The sequence below is a fragment of the Pocillopora damicornis genome, chromosome 2, assembly GCF_964200805.1.
Source record: "Pocillopora damicornis chromosome 2, jaPocDami1.2, whole genome shotgun sequence".
NCBI classification, from domain to species: Eukaryota; Metazoa; Cnidaria; class Anthozoa; order Scleractinia; family Pocilloporidae; genus Pocillopora; species Pocillopora damicornis.
This window is the reverse complement of record NC_142671.1, coordinates 10,531,818-10,558,195: the sequence shown is the minus strand read 5'-3', so window position 1 is coordinate 10,558,195 and position 26,378 is coordinate 10,531,818. Positions and strand designations below refer to the sequence as shown.

At 37.7% G+C, this 26,378-nt stretch overlaps 4 protein-coding genes and 2 long non-coding RNA genes across 6 annotated transcripts in view; 4 read left to right on the top strand and 2 right to left on the bottom strand.

Moving 5' to 3' along the window:
* Window positions 1-796: 796 nt before the first annotated feature.
* On the top strand, window positions 797-2,549 carry LOC149049859 (uncharacterized). The gene has a single exon (XM_089195446.1). It carries the CDS (start codon window positions 1,150-1,152, stop codon window positions 2,104-2,106), a length of 957 nt encoding a protein of 318 aa, XP_089051572.1. The 5' UTR covers window positions 797-1,149; the 3' UTR covers window positions 2,107-2,549.
* Window positions 2,550-3,082: 533 nt separating this feature from the next.
* LOC149049858 (uncharacterized) lies at window positions 3,083-4,111 on the top strand. Its single transcript, XM_089195448.1, has 2 exons — window positions 3,083-3,296; window positions 3,385-4,111. Exons 1-2 carry the CDS (start codon window positions 3,224-3,226, stop codon window positions 3,855-3,857), a joined length of 546 nt encoding a protein of 181 aa, XP_089051574.1. The 5' UTR covers window positions 3,083-3,223; the 3' UTR covers window positions 3,858-4,111.
* LOC149049857 (uncharacterized) lies at window positions 4,083-12,491 on the bottom strand. The gene is made up of 9 exons (XM_089195447.1): window positions 11,560-12,491; window positions 10,526-10,753; window positions 10,129-10,237; window positions 9,780-9,883; window positions 9,330-9,445; window positions 8,484-8,557; window positions 7,849-8,123; window positions 7,459-7,744; window positions 4,083-5,332 (listed from the first exon to the last, which is right to left on the bottom strand). Exons 4-8 carry the CDS (start codon window positions 9,817-9,819, stop codon window positions 7,560-7,562), a joined length of 690 nt encoding a protein of 229 aa, XP_089051573.1. The 5' UTR covers window positions 9,820-9,883; window positions 10,129-10,237; window positions 10,526-10,753; window positions 11,560-12,491; the 3' UTR covers window positions 4,083-5,332; window positions 7,459-7,559.
* Window positions 12,492-12,797: 306 nt separating this feature from the next.
* Window positions 12,798-14,918, top strand: LOC149049856 (uncharacterized). The gene is made up of 2 exons (XR_016183419.1): window positions 12,798-13,007; window positions 13,233-14,918. It is a non-coding gene; the product is annotated as an uncharacterized LOC149049856 (long non-coding RNA).
* Window positions 14,919-20,371: 5,453 nt separating this feature from the next.
* LOC149049855 (uncharacterized) lies at window positions 20,372-21,636 on the bottom strand. Its single transcript, XR_016183418.1, has 2 exons — window positions 21,433-21,636; window positions 20,372-21,207 (listed from the first exon to the last, which is right to left on the bottom strand). It is a non-coding gene; the product is annotated as an uncharacterized LOC149049855 (long non-coding RNA).
* A 2,964-nt stretch (window positions 21,637-24,600) lies between these two features.
* The window catches only part of LOC149049854 (uncharacterized), a 5,562-nt gene continuing 3,784 nt past the window's right edge, over window positions 24,601-26,378 (top strand). Inside the window, exons 1-2 of the mRNA XM_089195444.1 lie at window positions 24,601-25,080; window positions 26,317-26,378. The exon at window positions 26,317-26,378 is cut by the window's right edge and continues 114 nt beyond it. Of these exons, the coding sequence (XP_089051570.1) occupies window positions 25,011-25,080; window positions 26,317-26,378 (132 nt within the window). The 5' untranslated portion in view covers window positions 24,601-25,010. The remainder of the gene's footprint in view (window positions 25,081-26,316) is intronic.

Sequence of the window (26,378 nt, the reverse complement as noted above, 5' to 3'; positions counted from 1 at the left end):
AAGAAAACTCGTCATATAGGAGCTTTTAATGATTCACTGCCACTAATAATTCAGACACTTTTTGACTTCACCTTTCTAATGAATTTTCCGCAAAAACTTTTAGCATGGGGCAAACGTGTGGGTGACTTTAACCAAATAGGCGACAAATCGACATCTAGCGAAACGAAGAAAAATTTGACGTTATGGCTATTATAAATAACAACCAAAAGAAAAATGAAATTTGGAAAGTTCGCATATAGAGATCTCATATAACTTCTACAGAGCTACAGTGTGAAGTATTTAATCAATAAGAACTTGATTGCCAACGAAGTTTAAGGATTGTTGGCAATTTCATATTCGTTCTACACTACCGCTTGCAATTTATGGCTCAAAATTAAAACAACAAAAAAAACTCTCTCTCTAATCTAGGGTATATGTTAGCGCGTGTTTTTTTTTCAAAGCAGCACATGTTTCAACATGTGTTATCGTAAGAACCATTATCAGAACTCATGCTATTTCATATTGGACATTTATACAACTCTTTGTTGGATATTAGCTGTGTTTTTATGTCGCTTTACTTGAATTGCTTTTCTTTTTGCGATAGAAAAAAAGTCGGACGATCACGAGGAGTGTGATCTTTCCTTTTAGGCCCTCTGGAGTGGCATGAGTATAGGCGTTAGATGTTTCGGTAACATTGCACGGACCATCGAAACGCAGTTTCATTTTCATTCTTTTACCCCCAGAATTGTTCAATCAGCCATTTTACCTTACAAAATAAATACTCTGTCACAAAAAAAAAAACGGGTTAAGAGGACGCATGAGAAGACACACAGGGCTTGCACTGTAAGTATCCCGGAGAGCTCCACACAATTCCTTATAATAAAATTATAAGGAATTGTATGGAGCTTTTTTAGCGTTAGTCGAGGCGTGGAGGGTGTTGACACGTACGATACTTGCGAGGTGTTTTTCCCGACACTCTTCTGATAGAAGAATGTCACGTAATGAAAGCAAACCAGAAACGATTGAAGAGCAACTCGGGTTTTCACATATCATCAAGTTCATTAAAACGAGCATTGAATTTCCTGCACATCAACAAGCCTTTGTTTTATACTTTTACACCGATCACGAGCTCATTTGTGTTTCGGAAATAGTTCAATTAGCTATATAACAATGGCGGAATTTGTGAAGGATTTTGAAGATGAAGAAGAACGAAAAGAGCGAGTTATTAAATCACGAAAAAACACTCCAGAAGAAAGAAACAGACAGAGAAAAGAATGGAGAAAGAGGAAACAAGGGAAGCAAATGCCGAATTCAACGAATAAAAATGTTGAACTACAATCACTCAACCGCGAAGCGAATGAGTTGGTGCCTTGTACTTCTGAGGCTAAGCAAACGAAACTGCCTCCTTCGGACCAACATTTTGAGCCACAAAATGTCAAGAAACCCCATATTCTCGCGCTTAAACCAGGCAGTGAAGAGAAGAAAGAGGCTTTGGGTGGTTGTTCAAGAGCTGCTAAGATGATTCAAATGGCTGTTGGTGCCGACGCAGTTGTCTCGCAGAAACCTCGTGGGAAACGTCATCAAACCTTTTTAATTGGAAAAAAAACCACAGCGAGCAATGGATCCAGATTTGAACCCAAAGAACTCAGGCCAGAAAACATTGAATACTTGTCTAAAAATCCAGTTGGGAGTGGAAGCTTTGGACAGTGTTTTCTCGGGCGCTATCGAGGCATCGACGTTATTGTCAAGCAAATGACTCACAACGAAACGTCAGAGGATGAAGAACGAGCAAGGAGAGATTTACTCCACGAAGCAAAGGTCGTTTCTGCTTTGGGGGACCATCCACATCTACCCATGTTTTTTGGTGTTGTTACAAAGGCCTCACCATTATGCCTTGTGACTCAATTTCATGGTGTTCAGCAAGAAAGTCTAACTCTCCATCAAGCGGCCGATAACAACGCAGTTACTAAAGCAAACTGTATTTCTATATTTAAAAAGATATGCAGTGTTTTAGACCACGTGCACTCTAAAGGATACCTTCATAACGACATCAAAGGAAACAATGTTGTACTAGAACGGCCCTCAGCCTCTGGGGAATTCAGCCCAGTTCTTATTGACTTTGGATAGAGCCTTAAGGTTTCATCTGTTACGTTGTACCGCAGAAACGGCACCGTTATGAAATGCAAAGGGAAAAGCTATTTAGCCCCTGAGGTTGTTAGTGAACGACTCTATAGCGTTGCCAGTGACATTTTTTCATTGGGAAGAATGCTTAAGGCGATATCGTCTTTGTTGGGTTTTTATGAAAGGGTCCGAGAATTGGTTAAAATGTCAACCAGAGATAAGCCGTCAGAGAGACCTAGCCTTTATGCTTTCTCTCGTAAGATTGCTGGTGTTAAATTTTAGGTGTAGTATTTTCCAAGTCAGCAGACCTAATATCAGATAGAATCGCATCATTGCATAAAATCTCGCCTTCTGATTGGTTGACGAGGGGAGTTGTTTAGCGGGGCTAAGTGATATTGTTTCGCATCCACGTATACATAACAAATATAAGTAATGCTGTTTTCTTTTTATCTTGTTTTTATTCAAATATGTGATTCAAAGAAAATCCATTACTTGGCTCGTGAATTCCGCGTTAAATTGCGCTTAAAAACCGATATCGCACTCATCGCTTCGCGTATCGCTTTTCGCGTGCAATTAAATGCGGAATTCCCTCGTCAAGTAATGAATCTTCCTACAATAGTTTCATTCAAGGTTTAGTTACTACAATTTCAGCGATTTTAAAATGAAGGACAACTTCTTCCCCATGATTCTGCCACAAGAAATAGTTTATGACCCAGCTTACGTGACCTTAAGGGACCTATTGTTTGCGACAATAGCGGAATTTTTCAAGCTTGCGAGTCACGCGTCATTGATTGAGAGCATTGTTTCAAATTGTATAACTAACGAAAACTCGTAGAAGTGAGAAAGTTCATTGACTTCCGACTGCCGACTTTCGGCACGCCACGCATTAGCAGAGAAAGTCGATCATTGCTAAGTTACTAGACAACTGTTTTGACCTTGCGAGAAAAAAATGCCTTATTCAGCTCCCTGTCAACTGTGTACAAAGAAGTTTAAAACAGGTGTTTCACTGAGAAAACATTTCGGATTGAAACACCTGGAAAGGAATCTCGAGATCGCGCAATTTTTGGACGAATGAAACAGTCCATGTGAACAGTCAAAAGCAGCAGCACTTATTGACAAAGAAATGGAAGATTATCTCAAATGGCTTGGGGTTCTTGTGGAGCGAATCAACGGATCACTGGTACCGGATCACCCAGGTAAATGCTCTAACCCGCAATGTGTTCTTTATTTTGGTGTGCTTGGACTTACACACTTACTTACACCTAACTTTATTTTCATCGAAAGGAAAATGGTGCCATGTTGATTGCCTTCAAGTGCCACAGAAGTACTTCGCTCATTTACTCTGTCGTTTGGGAAACCCTATGGTAGACAGCGTACGCGATGCTCCCCATATCCGTCAGCCGATTTTCAAGAGAATAGCGCGGCGCTTTTCATATAAAATTTTCAATGAGGAAACCTTGAAGCTAGTGTTGGAAGAGCAAGACCTGCTGCAATTTCGGCCAAAAGCCTTATTCAGAAATAGCGATGAAGTGCCTGATATCTCCGAAATGTCAGCAGAAGAAGCACTAGCTTATGCAAAAGCGAGAGCCAGAAAGCAGGACTCAAGACCGACAAGCCGCTCGTACCTAGATATTGGTCCAGGTGAAGGACGCTGTACAAGGGAATTAGAACTGATATGGTGGCCGAGTCTCTACTCACGTTGCTCAGAGTACGGCAAACTTACTTTCCGCTTTTTTGTGAGGAAGACTTCATTATAGTTACATTCATTTCAATCTTTCAAAGGCTGAACAAGTAAGTGCAACGCATTTGAAAGAGATGTTGCGTTCGTTTTGCGTTCGAATTTCTAATTTCTTTAATCATCGTTGCGTGTTATACATATAGCGACTCTTAAGATCCATCGCTTCGTTACAAGGGTATACTGTACACTGTTACATACCGTTTTTATTTACTATTAACGTTCCTAGAGCAAGGACGCATAGACGTTTCTGATCAATAAATATTTAATAATAATTGTATTTTTTTTAGAGGACTTCACATATCTAGTTACAGATTCTTTTCAATATTTCAAAAGCTGAACAAGTAGGTGCAAGGTATTTGAAAGAGATTTTGCGTTCGCTTTGCGTTTGAATTTCTGATTTCTATAAAATCATTGTTACGTTGTATATATACAGGGACTCTAAGATCCACGCTTTGTTATTGGGGTTTATTGTACACAGTTACACTCTATTCTTCTTTGCTATTAAGGTTCCTAAAGCAAGGATGCATACTCGACGTTTATGATCAATAAATATTGAATAATAACTGGAAATTTTTACTCTGCTCTTATAATTCGGCTAGATTACTGAACACCTTGCCACTCGTTTGCATCTCATTGAATAACAAAAGGCAATTCTTTGTGTATGCTTTGTTCTAAAAGCGTTTCGACATGTGGCCGGGTATTCTGAATGTACTGCGTTCGATCATAGTTAGTAGAGGAGTTCGATTGATAAATTCGTTCGCTCCAAGTTCCTAAATCAAGGACCGTGATGCCTTACGTTTATGTTAAAAAAAATGTACATTACAAAATGCTCACCGGTTGTTACGGTATAAGTCGAGCTATTGGTTTCGCGTAGTGTACTACTTAGTTGAAATTGTTGTGTAGTTTGACTTTCACTGCTTAAGTTTGTATGAAAACAACTTGTATCGAAACAACCAAATCAACAAGAAAAAAATAACTTAAATCTTGGAATATTAGTCAGCAAAGCACGCTGCCTGTTTGCAACTCGTCGCAACGGTAACAACCGGTTTCGCTACTTGTCGAATTCGCTACCGCCTGGTTCGCAACAACTTCGTTTAAGGTTACTTTCTGCAAACCACTTGGTCGATTTAGAACAAAAGTCTTTTAGTGTATTTCTCATTCTTTAAAGCTTGCCCCTAGGGCAGGACTTTGCTAATAAGTAGCGACACGAATTGTAGGTAGCGAACTCGAACGTAGCGAAATTTGACAAGGAGCGAAACCGTCGTAAAGCGTCGCAGTCTTCCATTAGCAAAGAGCGTCTCTTATAATGTCATTATGCTTCAGAAATTAAAAAGAAGATTCACCCTGAACTATTTACATTTAAGCAACCTAATCGGAACTAAGAATATTTCCGAATCCTAGAATGATATTTGTCATTCTTTCCCGCATCGGCAAAGCTGCACTTTGATTAGACCACAGTAGGATTTGGTCTGAAAGTAGGTCACTCACAGGACACTAAAAGAGAAACAACAAGTAACTGTTAAGGTTTCAGTCAAACCGGAAGAGAAGTAAGGCTGTTCATCAATAATGACCAATTTTAAATTTTAATTTGATGTTAGATAAAAATCTCTACCTGATAAGTTTGAGTATTTTTATTACCTGTTCACTACATGATGTATGAATATTATAGGAAGAAGTTTCATGTTAATCAATTGTGGGAGTTGAGTAAAGTCTCGTAGATAAAAGTTAATTTTTTTGAAATAAAAATTAAAAGAAACAGAAACCCAATAAAAGTACAGCCTATGTTAATTACCTTTAACTAAATAAGACACTAGGTTACACAGCACTTATGGGTGTGCCACCTAAAGTGCAGCCAAAGGAAGTTACCTTTACTAAATACAGCAATGGGCTACACTGCACCCATGGGTGTGCCACCTAAAGTGCATCCTATGCTAATTACCTTTAACTAAATAAAAAACACTAGGTTATACCGCACCCATGGGTGTGCCACCTAAAGTGCAGCCTATGTTAGTTACCGTTTACTAAAGAAAACACTGGGTTACACTGCACCTATGGGTGTGCCACCTAAAGTGCAGCCTATGTTAATTACCTTTAACTAAATAAACCACTAGGTTACACTGCACCCATGGGTGTGCCACCTAAAGTGCAGCCTATGTTAGTTACCGTTTATTAAAGAAAACACTGGGTTACACTGCACCTATGGGTGTGCCACCTAAAGTGCAGCCTACAGTAGTTACCTTTAACTAAATAAAACACTGGCTTACACTGCACCCATGGGTGTGCTACCTAAAATGCAGCCTATGTTAGTTACCGTGAACTAAAGAAAACACTGGGTTACACTGCACCTATGGGTGTACCACCTAAATGCAGCCAAAGTAAGTTTCCTTTAACTAAAGAAAACAATGGGTTACACTGCACCCATGGGTGTGCCACCTAAAGTGCAGCCTATGTTAGTTACCTTTAACTAAATAAGACACTGGGTTAAACTGCACCCATGGGTGTGCCACCTAAAGTGCAGCCTATGTTAATTACCTTTAACTAAATAAAACACTAGGTTACACTGCACCCATGGGTGTGCCACCTAAAGTGCAGCCTATGTTAGCTACCGTTTACTAAAGAAAACACTGGGTTACACTGTACCTATGGGTGTGCCACCTAAAGTGCAGCCTAAAGTAGTTACCTTTAACTAAATAAAACACTGGGTTACACTGCACCCATGGGTGTGCCACCTAAAATGCAGCCTATGTTAGTTACCTTTACTAAATACAACACTGGGCTACACTGCACCCATGGGTGTGCCACCTAAAGTGCAGCCTATGTTAATTACCTTTAACTTAATAAAACACTAGGTTACACTGCACCTATAGGTATGCCACCTAAAGTACAGCCTATGTTAATTACCTTTTACTAAATAAAACACTAGGTTACACTGCACCCATGGGTGTGCCACCTAAAGTGCAGCCTATGTTAGTTACCTTTAACTAAATAAGACACTGGGTTAAACTGCACCCATGGGTGTGCCACCTAAAGTGCAGCCTATGTTAATTACCTTTAACTAAATAAACCACTAGGTTACACTGCACCCATGGGTGTGCCACCTAAAGTGCAGCCTATGTTAGTAACCGTTTACTAAAGAAAACACTGGGTTACACTGTACCTATGGGTGTGCCACCTAAAGTGCAGCCTACAGTAGTTACCTTTAACTAAATAAAACACTGGGTTGCACTGCACCCATGGGTGTGCCACCTAAAATGCAGCCTATGTTAGTTACCTTTACTAAATACAACACTGGGCTACACTGCACCCATGGGTGTGCCACCTAAAGTGCAGCCTATGTTAGTTACCTTGAACTAAATTAAACACTGGGTTACACTGCACCTATGGATCTCTAACTATAGAAAATTCTGTGTTATTCTACACTTTAAGGTGTGTTAACTAACAGAATCAGACATGCTAAAATTAAACAATGGTTCACACTTCAATCCTGAGCTCACCTATATTCCTATATGCAGTAGCTTTCAGTTAATGGAGCTCCATTAATTTCAAGCTGCTGTGTGATGGAATTAGTCATAAGATGGGCAAATTACATAGGAGACTGTAGCAATTAAAGAAATACTCACAGAGGTATTTGATTCCTAAAGTGCACTCTGACGGATCGTCTGGACGCTGTATGAACTCAATGAATACACATTACCAGTGAACTTGACTACATGATGTTAAATCAAGTTGCAAGTATAAAAATAATAGTTGCATCAACATCAACACGAGCCTGGTAAAATGTAACTCTGTTAAGGATCAAAGTTTTTGCCGTGTTCACATCTTCATACGGCTTCTTGAATTTATCCAGTGGTAGGGCAAGTTCTACAATTTTTTGAAGGTGCTGACGGATTTCCTGTTCTGTTGGACCTGAAACACAACAGCATGAGAGCAAATTAAAACAGAAAAAAAAAAGATTTTTTAAGACCTATGGAAAACATCTCTTGAAAACATTATTTTAGGAAATGTCTTACCAGACATTGAACTGACATGGATATTCTGCTTTGTAATAGCAGACTGTTGATCTGACTTCTTCTTTACTGAGATGCGATCGCCATGAAATGACTCTGGGCCATAGTTTTTCAAGGCAGCATTGGCCTCTGCTAGGGAATCTACCCTGTATGCAAGAAGACCAATGGATGCCAACAACTGTTCAGTGTTGCACATCTCCATATGGAGAGCACAAAGTTGAATGTTGCAAAGCTCTTCATCCAAAAGAAAAACCAGATCATCTCGTATACCAGTTGATCTACAAGACAATTTCAAAGAATGATTGATTTTCTGAAGCAATGAATTAGTTCATGTTTTTCTCTAAAAATGTTTTTCTTTTTCTTTTTCAATTACCAAACTATGAGTACTCCTTTCCTGACAGTATGAAAACAATTTTTGGCAACCTTCCAAGTTTGGCAAAAGATCCTGAATGAGGATTTTAGTTTACTAGCAACAATTAAAAAAAAAACCCCAAACTATACACTTAATTTCAGTTCATGCTTTAGTACAAGTCATTTCCCTATGGCTTACAAAATTCATTTTGTTATGTAACAGTAAGAAAATCCCCTTTATGTGTTTGAATATAATTTAATATGACAATGATCAAATGCCTACACACCTTCCTATGTTGCATTTACTTCTGAGGCAATCCAGGCATGTCTCATCTGGAGCAACATCATGGCATTTGCAACCCTGACAAAAATAGGCACACTATCAAATAATATATATTATTATAATTTCAGATAGAACTACACATTTATCATGCTTCCGATTATCTTCTTTAGAGTTCATGCAGATTTTTGGATCCAAAATTCAAGACTTTTCCCAGACCTTTTTTCCAAAACATCAATTTATTTTTCCAGACTGAAGATGGTCAAATAGGTGATCAATAGAGATCTTGAAAAATGCAGAAACCAAGCTTCTTTCATGATGCACTGCAAATGTACAATAACCATGGTGCAATTGTGAAACTTCTCATTCTGTGATTGAATGTCTTAGCTACAGGCGAGATTGAATTGACCACAGGGGAAAAAAATGAACTTATTAAGCACTTTATGTAGCTATAAAAAAACTCCAGACTTGAACTATTTTTCTAGACATTATCTTCAATTTCAAGACTATTTCCAGGTCTGGAAAATCAAGACTTTTCCAAGAATTTATGACTCTGTGTGAGCCCTGTTCTTTTTACAGTACAGTACATGTATTCATACTTTCAGTGATTTTAAATGTTTTAAAGCAGAATGACCTTTAGAGAAGTACTTTACAACTTTTTTTGACTGAATTAAAGCTACTTGATGTTTCTATCACTCACTAATTATTTTCCCAAATATTGGCAAAGGTCAAAGTCATCTGAAATCACTGTAAAAAAGTTGATGAACTGATGCAGCACTTTTATGTACCTCAACTTTAACAGCACAAGTTGCAGTTGCCCCATACTAATTTCTATATCATTTGAGTACTTTACCCTGATAGCATTGCAGATGAAACAGAACTCGACACTGACACCTCTACCACCTAACATGAATGAAGCATTCGTCTTCTTCACCAAAAGAAGTACCAAGGTCTTGTAGTCCAGTACAACTAAGTTTGATAACAGAAATGGGAAAGCAAAAGTTAACATGCTAAACTTTCCAGGAAATTAATCTCTAATGTATCTAAAGAAAAGGGTAGTCAAATCAATTTCTGACGTAAAATAGAAATAAATTCCAGGTTTTATTTCTTGCTGCTGCAGTTAAACCTTGAACATGTTTTACAATATAAAAAAAACTCTTAATTTACTATAGTTTGACTACTGCTTCAATCTAGTTCTAGTCAGACTACCAACTGGGCAGAAACACAATAAATTGCTATAAATAGTATCATGAACAAGAAGTTGACTTTTAAAGAAAATTCCAAGACTAACATTGATTCTTACCCAGAAATTCAACGGTGTAATGTCTACCATCAACTATCATTCCTTTTTCCTTTAATATTTTCTACTGGTGGTTGATGTCCTCAAGATGAATCTTGAGGTTGTCTCTGTCAACAAATAAAAACCAAAAATCTATACAGTCATTGTTATATTTAGTGCATTAAAGCCAAATTAGGGATATTGATATCAATCCACTTAGATCTCAGAGTGGATGCATGACCTGGTGATATTGCAACTGAGTGGGGCTTACAAAAATCTGTCATTGTGTTATTTAAGTTAAATGCACATACAACCACAAGCATATTTTAGCCAGAAGGTAGTAAAGAGTTCAGGCAAGTTGCAATTCACAAACCTGTCTTCTTTACAGTTGGCAATTGTCAATGGGTAGACTGATTTTGCACTTTGCTGGCTATATACAGCACCATCACGGAGAACAATTCCAAACAACACCTGAGCTCTACCTGCAAAACAATTTTTTACACAAAATTAGTCAAGACAAAAACTGCACCCTTCACCAACCCATTTCACCTTACACATTATTATAATGACCACCTTCCATACAAAGAACTGCTTGCAAGGCCAAAAAAATTTAACAGTTATAGTTATTTTGATTTGGAAGTACAACACACACACACAAAAAAAATATGTGGATGATTATCATACGTGGGGAATGACCTTTTATAACAATAATAATAAAATAATTTACAGACAAAACTGCAGAGACAGCATGCATTATCACATAATTTTACCCCAAAATGGTCTCCCATCAAGCTTCATCATCAGTCGCAAAGCATGTGAAGACAGCTGGTGCAGCCTTTGTTCCCTTATGATTAACTCCACAACAGAACTCAAATTCACAGAGAAACCTTGTATAGGAGGAGCCACCTTCTTAACCCCCATATACTCCTTACAAGCTCCTTCTTCTTAGCTGCCTTGATCTGGTTTAAGTTGAGGAGGAGAGGCGTGTGAGAGGATTTCTAAGAAAATAATAGAAAGCAAGGTGATAAAAAGCAAAGATTAAACTTTTTAATCTAGGTTGATTCTTTGTTTCCTTTGTCTCCTACTAGTCCTAGGAAACAAAGGAAACAGAGAATCAACCTCTGTAGGTTAAAAAATCTTCCCTTGAACATAATTTTGACCTGTAACAATAACATTGCTACCGTCAGCAAGGGTCGTTGTGACCATTTTATGAGAAACTTTTATCACTTTGCCAGCCCTACGTTCTTCAAATTTGAAAAATGAGTTAAAGTACTGCTTTTACCGTTAAAGCACCGCTTATTTTCCTCATATATATTTTTGAGTTCTTGATGAATAAAGCTCTACCAGTTCAAACAGCATCTATCAACAGAATTTCATGGGAAAAAACTTTAAAGATTATATTTTAAATTTACACTTGATGTCATGGAATATTAATAGGAAGTAGGGCGATGACCTTCTATATTAATGGTCCAGGGTTTGTCACTAAGAGCCGGCTTCCGGCATATTTCACCAGCTGAAAAAGAGCTTACCACTGGCTCAAATTGCTCTGGAAAACAGACATAGGGTAATTTTGAAGACGCAGTTGAGTAAAACGCCCGCTTAAGTAATAAAAAAAGCCTGCTTATCTTTTCCTGTACTAGGCTTCGCTTACGAGAATAACTGAATAAAACAAAAGAAAGAGCTGCTATAAACATTGAGGCTCGCGATGGAATAGTTCTTTTTTTGTTCTTTTATTTCCTTAGCCGGGGCGCCAAGTATGAATATTAATATACCGACGTAAGACCAACGTAACTAAACATCTTACCCCCGTCCTTCCGAGCCCTGTGATGTTTATCACGGATTGCCACGTTTTTGAAGAAACTCTCGCCATCGCCTGGAAAAGGACAAGCTTCCAATCAGGAACTCTCAGGCACGCCACGTACTTCGACATTGTGTCGTCGCCAACTAGCTCTTCCACACTCCTCTTTACTCCCCTTTTTACAGCCATCTCTTCGACAATTTCATTGACGATGGCCTTCGCTTCTGGGTCGCCAAATGCGCACATGTTCGAAAGCACCATCGCCAAACTTTCCCTGTTTCTTTCGCACACGTCATGCACGTCCTTGATGACGCGACTGCTTCGCTGCTTCATCGCTTCATCAACAGCACCTTTTCTGGAGTATCCAAATCTTCCTTTTCGCTGATCTCCTTTAGATTTGGGGAAACATTCTTTTTTTCAGCTCTTTGCGAGTTTCCACTGTTTGGGGGTGTCATGGCCACAGATGATGTCTTGTTCGTTGGTGTCGTTGGCATTTCAAAGCATCGTGAAGCACGTGGTCGTTCTTTGTTTGCTTGGCCTTCATTTTCTTCGTCGATAGACATTTTACTGAGATCTACTGAGTTCAGCAAATCTCTCAGCTGCGAAATGAACTCAGAGCTTTCTGAAGAGGAACGGCGAAGCAGAGTGGTTATCAACCCAAACGAGGAACAGACAATTTCCGTTGCATTAGAGGACTTCTTGTTCGAGTAATGGTAGCGATCTAGCAGCCGAATGTGGGCACTGTCGATTCTTTGAAAATCGCTTGGAAAACTGGCGACAACAGGCGACCGCTTAAAGTATTGGATCCACAAACTTTCGAACTTAGAATGAACCAATTGTGGACTTAATTCAGAGCTGATGACCGGAGTGAAGGGCGAAAAACCCTTCCTACGTGCCATCTCTACTGCTACTGAATCACGCGTTTGAAATACGAAACTGCAAATAAAAGATAGGCGGGCAAAAACCATGACATTCGAGTATCGACATAGTAACATTATCCAGCTGCTAACTCGAGAGTGTTGATAATTTAAGCTAGTCGGCCCATGACATATTTAATGAGATTAAATCAAATTAACTTCGGGATTATCACACCTGAAAAAGACAACATGATCTCGAGACCGAAATTACGATTATCGTTATTTCTAAATTGGCACCAAATTTATGGATATAGTAATTTCGTGGCACTCTTTACCAATGCTCTTTACACGTGTTAAATAAAGAGAAGGACTCGGTTCCACTGTCTTACAACATTCAAAGATAAAATGGCGGCTTACGGCGGCGAAGGAAATCTCAGTAGTTTAATATTTAGCGTGAAAAGGCTTGGGTGTTGTGATCTGGTTCTCAAGTTAAAAAAAAAATCACGGTCTGCAATGGCCCTACCACCTTTTGAACAACAAGAAAACATTGAAACGGTGGTAAAAAGCAGCAAGTTTCGAAGTCTAAACGAAAGATGGGTAAGCTGAGTTTCAGTCAAATATCATGACATTTGGGATGTAATTTCGATACCGAATAAATAGTTCTACATGGTTACACACGCATAGGATTCTGTTGTGTTCACGTGAAGGCCATTTCAGCCATTCCTGCCACTTGTAAGTGGTAGGAAATAAAAGATATGTATAGTTGTTTCGTATTGAAGCCCTGTGAAATCACAAATTTGATTTATTTCTTCTTTGTTTTAGGTGGTCATTATCCATTACTTTTGGAAGTCGATGCTGATGAGAAAGAAAAAATGTTTATGATTATTTCTTCTCTCGAACATTTTACTATTTAGGTACCAAATAATCTTGATACTGAAGACCATTGCATCCTATTATGAAAAATGTACCCCTGATTGCTTTGTCAACATGTATGATGTAATATACCTTGAGATTTGTGGGATTTTCACATGTAAACTAGAAATACCTGTAGAGGGTAATGATGTACTTAATGCAAAGTGTTTTGGTACAAAGTCTGCTTTGCTGTAATCTACCTGAAGGTGCTTTTTATATGCTAGTAACACTTGCACAGCCCAGTCAAAATGTTCTTTAGTAGTAGTCAAGCTGGCTGTTGTAATTATAGGCAGCAGAGGCCAAACCTCATCCTGAAAAGCAGTCTGAAAGGTGTGAAGTCAGTGGAAGATACTTCATTGTAGGTGGCCAAATTGCAGGCTGTCAGCCCATTTTGAGTGAGTAGTTAAACTCAAGATCGGCTATTTTAACTAATTTTATTGAGAGCCAAATCCTGCAAGGCTTATATTCTGTATTAATTTGAAGTGTTACTTTTATGTTTCTTATTTTGCAGTAAGTGGGCTTGTTGTGGCCATTTTTCTCTCAAACATTTTTTTCAGCTTAGTCAAAACGTTTTTTAGAAGTAGGCAAGCTGGCTTTAGTAACAGAAGGTAGAGACCAAACCTTGTCCAGACTAGACGCCTAACAAATGTTCTGTGTGGAAAGCCAAATCCCTGGTTACCGGCACATTTTGACTAGGCTATTTGTTATTTAGCTACTCTTATTATTAAAGATTACTGCATTCCTTTTTAATAATTTGCTGCCAATTGTATGCTGTATATAGCTTATGATTTGTGTGATTTTCAAGAGTAAATTAGAAATACCTGAAAATGGTAATGATGTACTAGATAACGTACTTGATGCAAAGCAATTTTGGCACAAAGTGTATGCCTTGTCCTCAGGTGATTTTAACATGCTAATAAGATTTGTTATTCAAATAATATACATCAGCTGGAATGGGAATATTGAAAGAAAAATAATAATATTTAACCATAACAAGTTTTGGTTTTATGTCCAAATTAAGCACTTAGTTGAAGATCACTGCACTGATCAGGCCCCGAAGGCCAAAAAAGTGCTGTCTACTATTAGTTTAATTTTTGTCATTTCTATTGATTTATTTTATTTATCAATGTTTCTTTGAGTTATAATTCATTGACCTCTTTCAATAGTGCAGGTTCGCTCGTGTAACCTAATCCCACATGTATGTATGTACAATCTCAGTCAAAATTTTGAGTGGCAGGCAAGCTGGCAATAGTAATAGGCAGCAGAGGCCAAATCTTGTCCTGAATACAAGTCTGACATGTGTGAAATTGGCAGCTATTTCATTGTAGGTGGCCAAATTGTTGGCTGCAGCACATTTTGACCTGGCTGATTGTGTGTGTGTTATGTATGTGTTCTTCTTTTTAGGTGTTAAACAGGTCAAAGTACCGAAAAAAAACCTCTGTGATAACTTGGTAGTCTAAGATGTAAAAATTTTTAATAATAAGGTAAAGCTTGATCATTCTTAAGAGTTTGCATCTGTTCTAAAAGTTTCGGGGAGAGTTAGGGGAGCATTATTTATACAAATGTATTTAAAAAGTAACAAAAAAATAAAAAGAACTAGGGCAAAATCCCAATTTGCTTTAAAAGTTTATTTTATTAAGAGCATAATTCTGGATATAGCTTGGGATTTGTGTGATTTTCACAAATTGTTAGGTTGTTATGTAAACTTAATTTACAGGAACCTTGTTAGTTTTCAGCTTCAAGAACAAGTACATAATTGCAGGAAAAGCTTGAAGCTTGAAAAATTGACTGATGAAACTGGAACAGATGTCATGAGATTTGTACAATAGGTTGGCCTGGGAGGGACCAAGAATTAAAGAATTCATTGATTCTCTTACACCTTTTGTCTGCATAGTGTGCTTCTGTAGAGCTTAGTTATTGCTGTAGAAAACGTTTTTGGAGGGCCCTTGAGATCACTCACTTTTGAGCTAGTTGCCCCTAGGGAAGAGGATATCTGTACTTATTATCTCCCTTGGGGGGGGGGTGAAGGGTTAAAGACTGATTCTTCTCCAGTAGCCACAAGTACCCCTGCATATGGAAATTTTGAACACTATTAAAGGGCTAGTACCCTCATTTCATTCTTGAATTTCTAATTTAGTGTAAGTTATGACAAATAATGAATGTAAATTCATCTTGGTTGTACAGGTTATATCCAGCAGTCCTTAAAAAAAAATAAAAAGGTATTTTTCTGAATTAAAAAAAAAGTGTTCTTGCTTCAAAGTAAGTGCATGATATGTCATTCAATTAATGCTCTAGCAGAGTTTTTGTTTGAAATGCCAAAATCAACTTCATGAGTAAGGACAAAAAAAAAAGGCAATAAGCAAATGTTCCTCTGTATCCTTTATGTCAATTTGGGCTGAAAAACAGGTTTTTTTCCTTTTGCAAAAATTAGCTTATTTCACGACCAAAAACGATGCAAACAAGCTGAAACGTTATGTTTTCAGCAAAACAGCGATAGAATCTGCGAAAAAACAATGGAGACAAGCTAACACACAGTGTTCTCAGTAAAATTTGGGCAAACAAAACCTTAAAAACCAAAAAAAAAAACAATTGCGCTGACTTACCCATTTTTTGCCAAGATAACTGCCAAAACACTGAAAACTAGCTTGAAACTACATGTTTTTGACAAGATCGCGACGAAATCTGTCTAAAAACTCCAAAATACGGCAGAAATGTGCGATTTTTGCAAAATTTTTCGCTAAAGTTGACAAAAACACTAAATTCGACTGAAAAACACGTTTGTTTTTTTTTGCAAAAATAAGCTTATTTCAGTTTTAAAAACGCTGCAAAAAATGTTCTCAGCAAAATAGTTTAAGAGTCTGTGGGAAAACACAAAAACTAAGCTTAAACCAAGTGTAAATTGATAAAAAGGCCCGAATTGCGCATTTTGGCAGTTATTTTGGCAAAAAATGGTATATTTTGATTTCAAGCAAACTTTCAAGTAGTTGTTAAAGTTTAGAGCCAAACACAATACCAAAAAAAAATTGGATGTTTTCAGAAAAAATTGTGACCCTCAGCCTAATCATAATCCCACCCTACCCAAGCCCTAACTCTAGCTGCGAGCTATCCTAACCCTAACCCTAACCCCGGGTTAGGGTTAGGGCTCGGGTTAAGAACGGAACTTTTCACTCCAGTCAAAATGATGCAACTGGTTAACATGGTCCAACCAGCCAAAACAAGATAAAATGGTTTAAACGGTGAAAAGATTTTAATTACGTGACATGGTCCAATCGGAAGAAACGATCTCACTTAGTAAAATGGTGCGACTGGTTAACATGATCCAACTTGATAAAATGATGCCAGTATCTAAAATGGACAAACTGGTTTAAATAATCCAACCAGTTGAAATGGTCTAACTGGATAATGCATGTGTAACCAGTGAAATTGGTTCAAATAATTCAGGTAAGGATGGTAACATTAGTTAAAAAGATCCAGCATATTACAGTGGTTCAACTGGTAAAAATAATCATCCAACTACTAAAAGTTATTAAACCCCAATCAAAATTAATCCAACCGCTTCAAATAATCTAACTGGTCAAAATTCTTCAGGTGGTTATTTAAGTGAAAAAGGTGACAAAATCTTCTTAAAAATATTTTTGAAGAGGCTTACACCCTTACCCTAAACACTAACCCTACCCCCAAACCCTAACCCCAAACCTTCACCCTAGCCCTAACCTCAACCGCAGACCCTCTAACACTAACACTAAGCCTAAACCCTAACCCTAACCCTAGCCCCACACCATAACCCTAAAACCTAACCCTAAACCCTAAACCCTAACCTATAGCCCTTAACCTAGACCTAACCCTAACCCTAACCCTAACCCTAACCCTAACCCCAACCTTCTCTATCTATCCTGTAAGTGTACCAGTCGGCCTATCGTTTGTTTTTCAGTAAACTTTCAAGTAGTTACTGAAATTTACAAACACAATACCAAAAACCCTGCAATTGAATGCTTGTAGAAAAATATTAACGCCAACCCTAAGCATAGCCTCATCCTAGCCTTAACCCTAATTCTAACACTAAACCCCGCTAACTCTAAGCATAATTTTACCCTAGCCCTAACCCTGATTGTAACACTAAACCCCTCTGACCCGAAGCAACCCAAACTCTAACCCTAACCAGGTAATGGGCTCCTGCCCTAACCCTATCCTCAACCCTGACTTAAACCCTTTACCATAGCTTAGGATTGGTTTGGGGTTTGGGTTAGGTTTAGGATAGCACAAAGTTAGAGTGAGCACAGGACGAAATAGCATGATTCCGTAATTCGGAAAAATGAAACTCTATGTTTCCACATCATTCACTTCTTCCTTGGACCTGTTATGTTTCCGTTATGATTCCTGAACGGAAATATGACGACACGTTTCCGTTGCATTTCTGTCAACGGAATATTATCATCGCCTGTTTCCGTTACGTTTCCTTGTACGGATTCAAACTTTTACCGTCAAGTAAAACATATATTTATAAAGTGCTGTACAGTTCTTACACCACGTTACCATGAAGACGTGATCGTTCGAGGACAACAAAGGCAAATTGACGCGCATTAGGTGTGTACGTTCGTAGGAATCATAAGAAGTCCTAGAAGCTTCGATGTTTTACACTGAGCTATGTGCATGTTAATTTTGGAACTGTTTCGAAACCTTGCAAAATTGAATCTTTTAAACTTACTCTGTGCTTAGATTTTTAAGCAGCTGGATCATTTGAGCCAGTTTAGTCACTCAAACCAGCAATACAATACTAGGCTAACTGGATAGTTTTAGGGTTAGGGTTAGGATTTTCAAGTAGGCACACGCAGTTGTGTGGATATTGTGGTACATGGAGTTTAGTAGAGTGTAGATTTTAGCAGTATTTGCCAGTGTTGACATATTTATAAAATTATGGTTCCAAAGTGCGTGTCACTGTTGAGAACCCAAGAAAATCATGAGAAAGTCGCCGATGGATTAGCCATAAAAATAAGCCCAACTCTGAGTCAATGCCAAACCACAAGAAAGTTGTGAAACTCGCGCCAATGTAAAAAAAAAAAAAACAACTGAGGTTCGAAGTATGGGTCGCTAACATCCTATGAAAATCATGGGAAAGTCGAGGAGATTGGTCATGGTACCAACCAATGCCACTTTCCCATGAAAATCAAGAAACCTGTGGTAACTAGCTAACATATGCTAGAATGACAATCTTTAATAAAATTCATATCTAATAAGGATGTGTGAAATGGCCAATATCGCTCTTGGCCGAGATACTGGTTTGCCGTGTTTTGGCAGTTATTTTGGCGAATATGGTTAAAATCAAATCTGTGTAAAAACAGTAAAATCAACGAGTTATTGAGGTTCGTCAACATAGGGAGGGTCCTCTTAGTCTAGAGAAAAACTTCTGCCCACGGCTAAAGGCGTTAAATTAATAAATTGATATATCTGGGCGGCATATCAAACAGCAACACTAAACTTCTCCTTTCTCGCAGCTTTTTCCCCTTTAACATCTTTGTTCATTCCATTTTTTTTAAAGTAAAAACTCGTTTTGGAGGCATAAAGGTCCCTAAAACAACGTTTCAAGATTTTATGGCGATCTTGTGAAAAACATGTAGTTCCAGCTAGTTTAGAGGGTTTTGGCAGCTATTTACACAAAAAGTGGGTAAAATCAGCCCAATTTGTCGTGTTTCTGACGGTTTTTACGCGTTTTTCCCCCAAATTTTACTGAGAACACTGCGTTTTAGCTGGAATAAGTGTTTTCACATGGATTGTATCCCTATTTTGTTAAAGACATCGTGCTTTTGAATGTAAAATAGGCTGATTTTTGCAAAAAAAAAAAGTGTTTTTCAGGTCGAATTGAGCGCTTTTGTCAACTTTTGCGTAAAATTTGGCAAAAACTCGTGCGTTCTGCCGGATTTTGGTGTTTTTAGATAGATTTCATTGCAATTTTACGAAATACATGTAGTTTCAGCTAGTTTGCAGCGTTTTGGGCTTGAGACCGGCAAGAGTGATGGTAGACACTCTTAGCAGAGATAATTGTGCTAGCAGATATTAAAATTTCACCTGTAAAGACAATAAATTAATTGAACACAAGAAAAAGGAAACTTGATAAAAAAATTAGAATAATGGCAGGGAGAAAAGAGGGCTGCACTAAAGATTATGTACTTGTGTTCTTGAAGCTGAAAATTAACAAGGTTCCTAACAATTTTTGAAAATCACACAAATCCCAAGCTATATCCAGGGTTTTCTCTTAATAAAATTAACTCTTAAAACAAATTGGGATTTTACCTTGGTCCTTTATTTTACTTTTTATGTACATTATTTATGTATAAATAATGCTCCCCTGACCCTCCCCCAAATTTCCAGAACAAATGGAAACTCTTAAGAATGATCAAGCTTTACCTTATTATTTAAAATTTTTACATCTTGAATTATCAAGTTATCACAGAGGATTTCTTGGTACTTTAACCTGTTTAACACCCTAAAAGAAGTGCACATATATACTACACACAATCAGCCCAGTCAAAATGTGCCACAGCTGACAATTTGGCTGCCTGCCACAATATAGCTGCCGCTAACTTCACACTTTTCACACTTCCATTCAAGACAAGGTTCAGCCTCTGCTGCCTATTACTATCACCAGCTTGCCTTCCACTCAAAAACATTTTGACTGAGCTCATCCATACATACATACATAAGTGGGAGATTAGGTTACATGAGCGAACCTGCACTATTGAAAGAGATCAATGAATTACAATTCAAAGAAACATTGATAAATAAAATAAATCAATAGAAATGACAAAAATCAAACTAACAGCAGACAGTACTCTTTCAGCCTTCTGGACCTGAGCAGTGCAGTGATCGTCAACTAAGTGCTTAATTTGGACATAAAACCAGAACTTGGTATAGCTAAATATTATTATTTTTCTTTTAATATTCCCACTCCAGCTGATGTGTATTATTTGAATTACAAGTCTTATTAGCATGCAAAATCACCTATGGACAAGGCACACACTTTGGACATAAAACCAGAACTTGGTATAGCTAAATATTATTATTTGTCTTTTAATATTCCCACTCCAGCTGATGTGTATTATTTGAATTACAAGTCTTATTAGCATGCAAAATCACCTACAGACAAGGCACACACTTTGCACCAAAATAGCTTTGCATCAAGTACATTATCTAGTACATCATTACCATCTTCAGGTATTTCTAATTTACTTGTGAAAATCACACAAATCACAAGCTATATACAGCATACAATCAGCAGCAAATTATTAGAAAGGAATGCAGTAAATTTTAATAAGAATATTACTAAGTAGTTAAATAACAAATAGCCCAGTAAAATTGTGCCCGTTGCTGGGAATTTGGTTCTCAATAAAATTAGCTAAAATAGCCAATCTTGAGTTTTACTGCTCACTCAAAATGGGCTGGCAGCTTACAATTTGGCCGCCTACAATGAAGTACCTTCCGCTAACTTCACATTTTTCAGACTGCTTTTCAGGAAGAGGTTTGGCCAGCTTTTCTACTACTCAAAAACATTTTGACTGGGCTGTGCAAGTCTTACTAGCATATAAAAAGCACCTTCAGGTAGATTACAGCAAAGCAGACTTTGTACCAAATGCTCTGCATTAAGTACATCATTACCCTCTTCAAGTATTTCTAGTTTACTTGTGAAAATCCCACAAATCACAAGGTATATTACATTATACATTCCAGTTGACAAAGCAATCAAGGGTAATTTTTTCATAATGGATGCAATGATCTTCAGTATCAAGATTATTTGGTACCTAAATAGTAAAATGTTCGAGAGAAGAAATAATCATAAACATTTTTTCTTTCTCATCAGCATCGACTTCCAAAAGTAATGGATAATGACCACCTAAAACAAAGAAGAAGTAAATCAAATTTGTGATTTCACAGGGCTTCAATACGAAACAACTATACATATCTTTTATTTCCTACCACTTACAAGTGGCAGGAATGGCTGAAATGGCCTTCACGTGAACACAACAGAATCCTATGCGTGTGTAACCATGTAGAACTATTTATTCGGTATCGAAATTACATCCCAAATGTCATGATATTTGACTGAAACTCAGCTTACCCATCTTTCGTTTAGACTTCGAAACTTGCTGCTTTTTACCACCGTTTCAATGTTTTCTTGTTGTTCAAAAGGTGGTAGGGCCATTGCAGACCGTGATTTTTTTTTTACTTGAGAACCAGATCACAACACCCAAGCCTTTTCACGCTAAATATTAAACTTCTGAGATTTCCTTCGCCGCCGTATGCCGCCATTTTATCTTTCCCTGAATACTGGTTCCCAAGCTTCGAGCCCGAAGGTCTCAGACATGCACTGAAAGTATGATATTTGTTATTTCAGGGCCAATTTAGAAATAACGGTAATCGTTATTTTGGTGTCGAGATCATGCTGATCACAACTGAACGCACATTTACCCCTTTCCTCCGCCATCTTGAATGTTGTAAGACAGTGGAACCGAGTCCTTCTCTTTATTTAACACGTGTAAAGAGCATTGGTAAAGAGTGCCACGAAATTACTATATCCATAAATTTGGTGCCAATTTAGAAATAACGATAATCGTAATTTCGGTCTCGAGATCATGTTGGAAAAAGACGAGCCCAGCGGGCTTAATACTTACAGTGCAAAGCACTTGTGTCTTCTCATGAGGTAAACCTTACCGAGCCAGTGGGGGCTGGGCTGGGTGGGGGTATGATTCGAGTTGACATTGATTTCTTAGAAGAAGCATTGCAAGAACGTATGATAGAAAGTGCGGAGAATATTGGAGGGTGATGGTTTAATTTTGTTGATGTATGAGAATCAATTCGCACCAGGACGGGCAGCGCACAGCGCTAATAAATTGTCAATAGAATCATTAATTTAAAAAAAATACCGATCACAAGGTGGAACTAAACATTCGAGTCGTGGCATGAATAACGATTAACTCTTAATGGCACAACAGTACGAGAGTTTTGTTCACAAGGTATCATCTTGAGTTATAGAAGGGGGTAAGTTTCTGAACAAAATGTGGCGCTGCGTCGCTGAGAAAGTGTAACAGGATAATTTAGTATTATACGGCTGAGTCGATAACGTAAATTGGCTTCCGTTCTAAACTCTTTATGGCGGACAATTTACGTTATCACTTCAGTTGATAATGCTAAATTGTCCTATCTTCAATTATATATTACTTCCGATTTTGATCTACGACCAAAAAAAAGGAAAAAAAGGGAAATATATGAGAAATAAAAATTGAAGAGATGCAAGGTTACACTATACGGCTTTGAATTCACACAAGCAAACATTATCTCAGTTCAACACAGAAAGTTTAAAAGGAAAGGAAAAAGACGCCCACGTTTCTTTGCACGACTCTGAATTCATACAAATAAACATTGTCTCAGGTAGCTCAAGACAGGAAGTTCATTCCTTTGCGCTGAAGCCACGTAATCAATGCTTTAGCTGAAACGTTTATCGGTTCCAAAGGCTGCAATGCTAATTGTGGCTAAAGATTTTAACTCTACGTGAACAGCAGCTGCCAGGACGACTGAAAACCGGCCGAAGCAACATGTGTTATCATTTATCTAAGCAGCTCTTCACAATAAAATATCAATAGTTTTTATTTTCACTTCTTAATTTCTAAAGAACACATGATTTTATTATGTTAATATGTGACCGTAGGTGGCCCCAGTCTTTCACTTCATTGGGTTCCAGCTGATTCGTGCCGACTTTCGAAAAATTTTGAATTTGGAATGGACTGACGAACATTGAACGGGATGATAACTGTGATAATATAACTTTGAAACATTGCTTACGGTTACAGAAAAAAGGGAAACTGAAAAAGGGTGCTGAGCTCAAAGATACAAATATGACAAGAAGAGACGAATCTGCGAATCTAATAACTTTTTCTAGCTTACAGTAGGATAATTCGTTATCTGTTAGATGTTTTAAATATCTTTTCTGTTGCAACGCGCGGGAGAGTGTTTCTCATTTCAAGGCTGAAGCTTGATCACATATTCTCTTTCCTTTCAGCTTGAAAATTATCTCTCAAAACAAAAGTGTTGAAACAAAAGCAACGCCAAGAATGTTTCCCGAAGCATGGACGAAAGACATTTTTCACCACCTGAAATTTTTCTCCATCACCTTTATTCACGCAATCATAAATGATAACACAAATGTCAACTCTTGCTCCTCGTCGCACGTTGATATATCAGATATATCAAATATCAATAGGCATGAAAGACGACCCTGCTAGTTTGACAAGATCGGGACAACGTGAAATAATACCATCTCTCTGCTTTCAGGTACGTGATAGGTCTTTAGACTCCGGTGTCGTAAATCGTGATCAAAGAGAAAGAATTGCTCTAATTTTTCCCTCGCATTGGGAACTAAGGTCACCTCATGTGAGACTTCGAGGAAGCTTAATATTATTAAGCTATCTTATTAGAATTAAGAGCTTAATTTTCAATTTCATCACTCATTTAGAAGTCCACGCATCGGCGCAAATCGTTTTAGCTCTATAAATTAGAAGTATTTCAAAAATATAAACTGAAGGAAAACTTCATCTGTGCTCAAATTTTCCCACTCAAGTAACTATACTAGAAAAGAATAAAGGGGGCAAGTTTCTAAAGAAACTGTGGTACTGCGTTGGTGGAAGAGTATAACAGGGTAATTTAGTGTTGTCAACTGAGTTAAACAAACATCAATTGACCACCGTAAAGAGTTTAAAGGCTGACGTTTCGGAGCGTTAGCCCTCCGTCAGAGCTCTGAAACGTCAGCCTTTAAACTCTTTACGGTGGCCAATTTACGTTTTCAACTCATTTGATAACACTAAATTACCCTATATGAGAAAAGGACTGAAGCTTCCGTCATATTTATAAAAAAAAACTGAAAATGATTTAGTGTGAAGTGAAGTCACACTATAAAACCAACCGACTAGAAAGCCGACAAGAAAGTGCTCTCTTAATTCAATGAATTGAAAGTAAACAATCTACAATATGATTCTCTTGCTACCATCTTAAGAGAAAAAAATTATGCATATTCTGGCAGGAAATCAAAGGTGAGGATGTGTAACAGAGCACAGATTTGTGTTGGATAAAAGCTGCCCTAATATTAACAACTCATTATTGAAAAAAATCAAGTAAAGGAATAGTCAAGGTTGTTCTATCGATGCACGTTACGAAATTGTGATTCATCACAACAAAATTCCAGGAATTTAGGCAATACACAACAGGATCGAAATTTTGCGATCCCGGACGATCATATCGTATACTTAAGGGTCCAATGAATTTTATTTGAAACGCGATCTGGATAGGTCTGCTGTTTCCCATCTCAATACCTTCCTCTCATTTTAGAAAAATTCTATCATAATTTAAACTTGCTCAACAAACGCTTTTTTTCTTCGTTTAAAAGAGAGCTTTTTGTCCTTTACTGTTCCCTGCCGCGTTCCACTATTCCACATCCTGATTTTACGACGATACGTTGTTATTAAATCCAAGGGAAGTCAAGCGGAAATGAGATATCTTATTGGGATACAATATCCTCATTTCAATGGGCAAAAAGCCACAATGGGCGCTATTTAAATTTGGCGTGCTTCTTACGAGGCTATTTTACCTTAGCTGTCTTTGAAGCAGGTACAATTTGGAACTAAGCAAGTATTTCCTACCGCGTAAATGATGGCAAGTAACGTCATCATTACATCTGTGATCATCGCTGTTTTCTTCGTGGGCCTAGCGCAGAAAGGTGAGTAAGGAAACGAAATTGGAAGGTTTCTTTGCTACATTGCCAACATTTTAAAAGGATTTACATTTCATGTCCATATTTTCATCTCTTAATCGGTCGTCCCTTACAGTTTGACCGTTTATCAAACAAGCGATTATTTTCACAAACGCCGTTGTTCAATGATGAAAAATGCACATGCAAACGCTGAGAGATGAGTGGTTCCGCAAATCTACCTAAAATGGCGGCACACTTCCTCTCAATAGTCTCAAACAGATAAACATCGAAGCGCAAATCCGAAGGTTTGGAGTTCGATTCCTTACTTAAGACTTGTTTTATTTTTTTCCTTTATCCCATGCTCGAGACTATCTTTCTAAAATATACCAACAAAACCCACTAGAAAAGGTTGATAAATAAATGAAAGCATAATCTGTCGAAAAATTTCCGCTAGTCTCATTTAACGTATTATTTTCCTTTCTTTCTGAATCTTAACCCCACCTTGATTGCCATATCAGATTTAATTTAAAATGCGAAGATACATCCTTTGCTGAATCACTCACTGAGGTTTAACAAGTCTCAACCACCATCAATTAAAATTCACCTCTGGTTTACCACGTTGTGATAATTCGTTCGAACGACGGAGATTTAGTCGCGAAATTCCCTAGCCTGTCTCTCTCACAGGCAGCCACCCTGTTTGACAATAGCGACACATGAAAGAAGTACAATGAAATGAAATGTGTTACAATTACGAATAAAGCACCAAATGAACTCATTCTTCACGCAAAATCTCTGGAGTACAGCAATCTGGTGCGTGACCACGGTTCGTCACACAATGCTTTGAGGGAAACGAAAACATTCCCAGCACTTTCAAAGATTTTATTTTTGAGTGAGAAAGAGCGTTTGACACTTTTCTAAGACTTTTTAAACTCTATTCTTTTGTTGAATACAACTGATACAAGAAATGCGTGCGAATTGCGCGATTCCGATCCGAGAAGTCACGTGACTCAATTACCAAGTAAACATTATGTGGCCGTAATTTTCTTTTGGATTACATAATCCGATAAAATGGCGTGCAAATCCTATCTCTAACAGCTTTTGCAATGTTCAATAAAATCAGGAGCTCTTGAAAAAAACCTATCTTCCGTTTTATCTCCTGAACAAAGGAAAAACTTTATACAACTTTCCCTGGAAAGACAGTAGGAGCCAACCTACAACTTTAACAACCTATGCTTATTTTAAATTGTTCATTTTTCTCCTCAGGCCTCTCCTTAAGTTGCTACATATGTTATTCCACAATTTCTTGGGAGGATTGTTTTAACAAG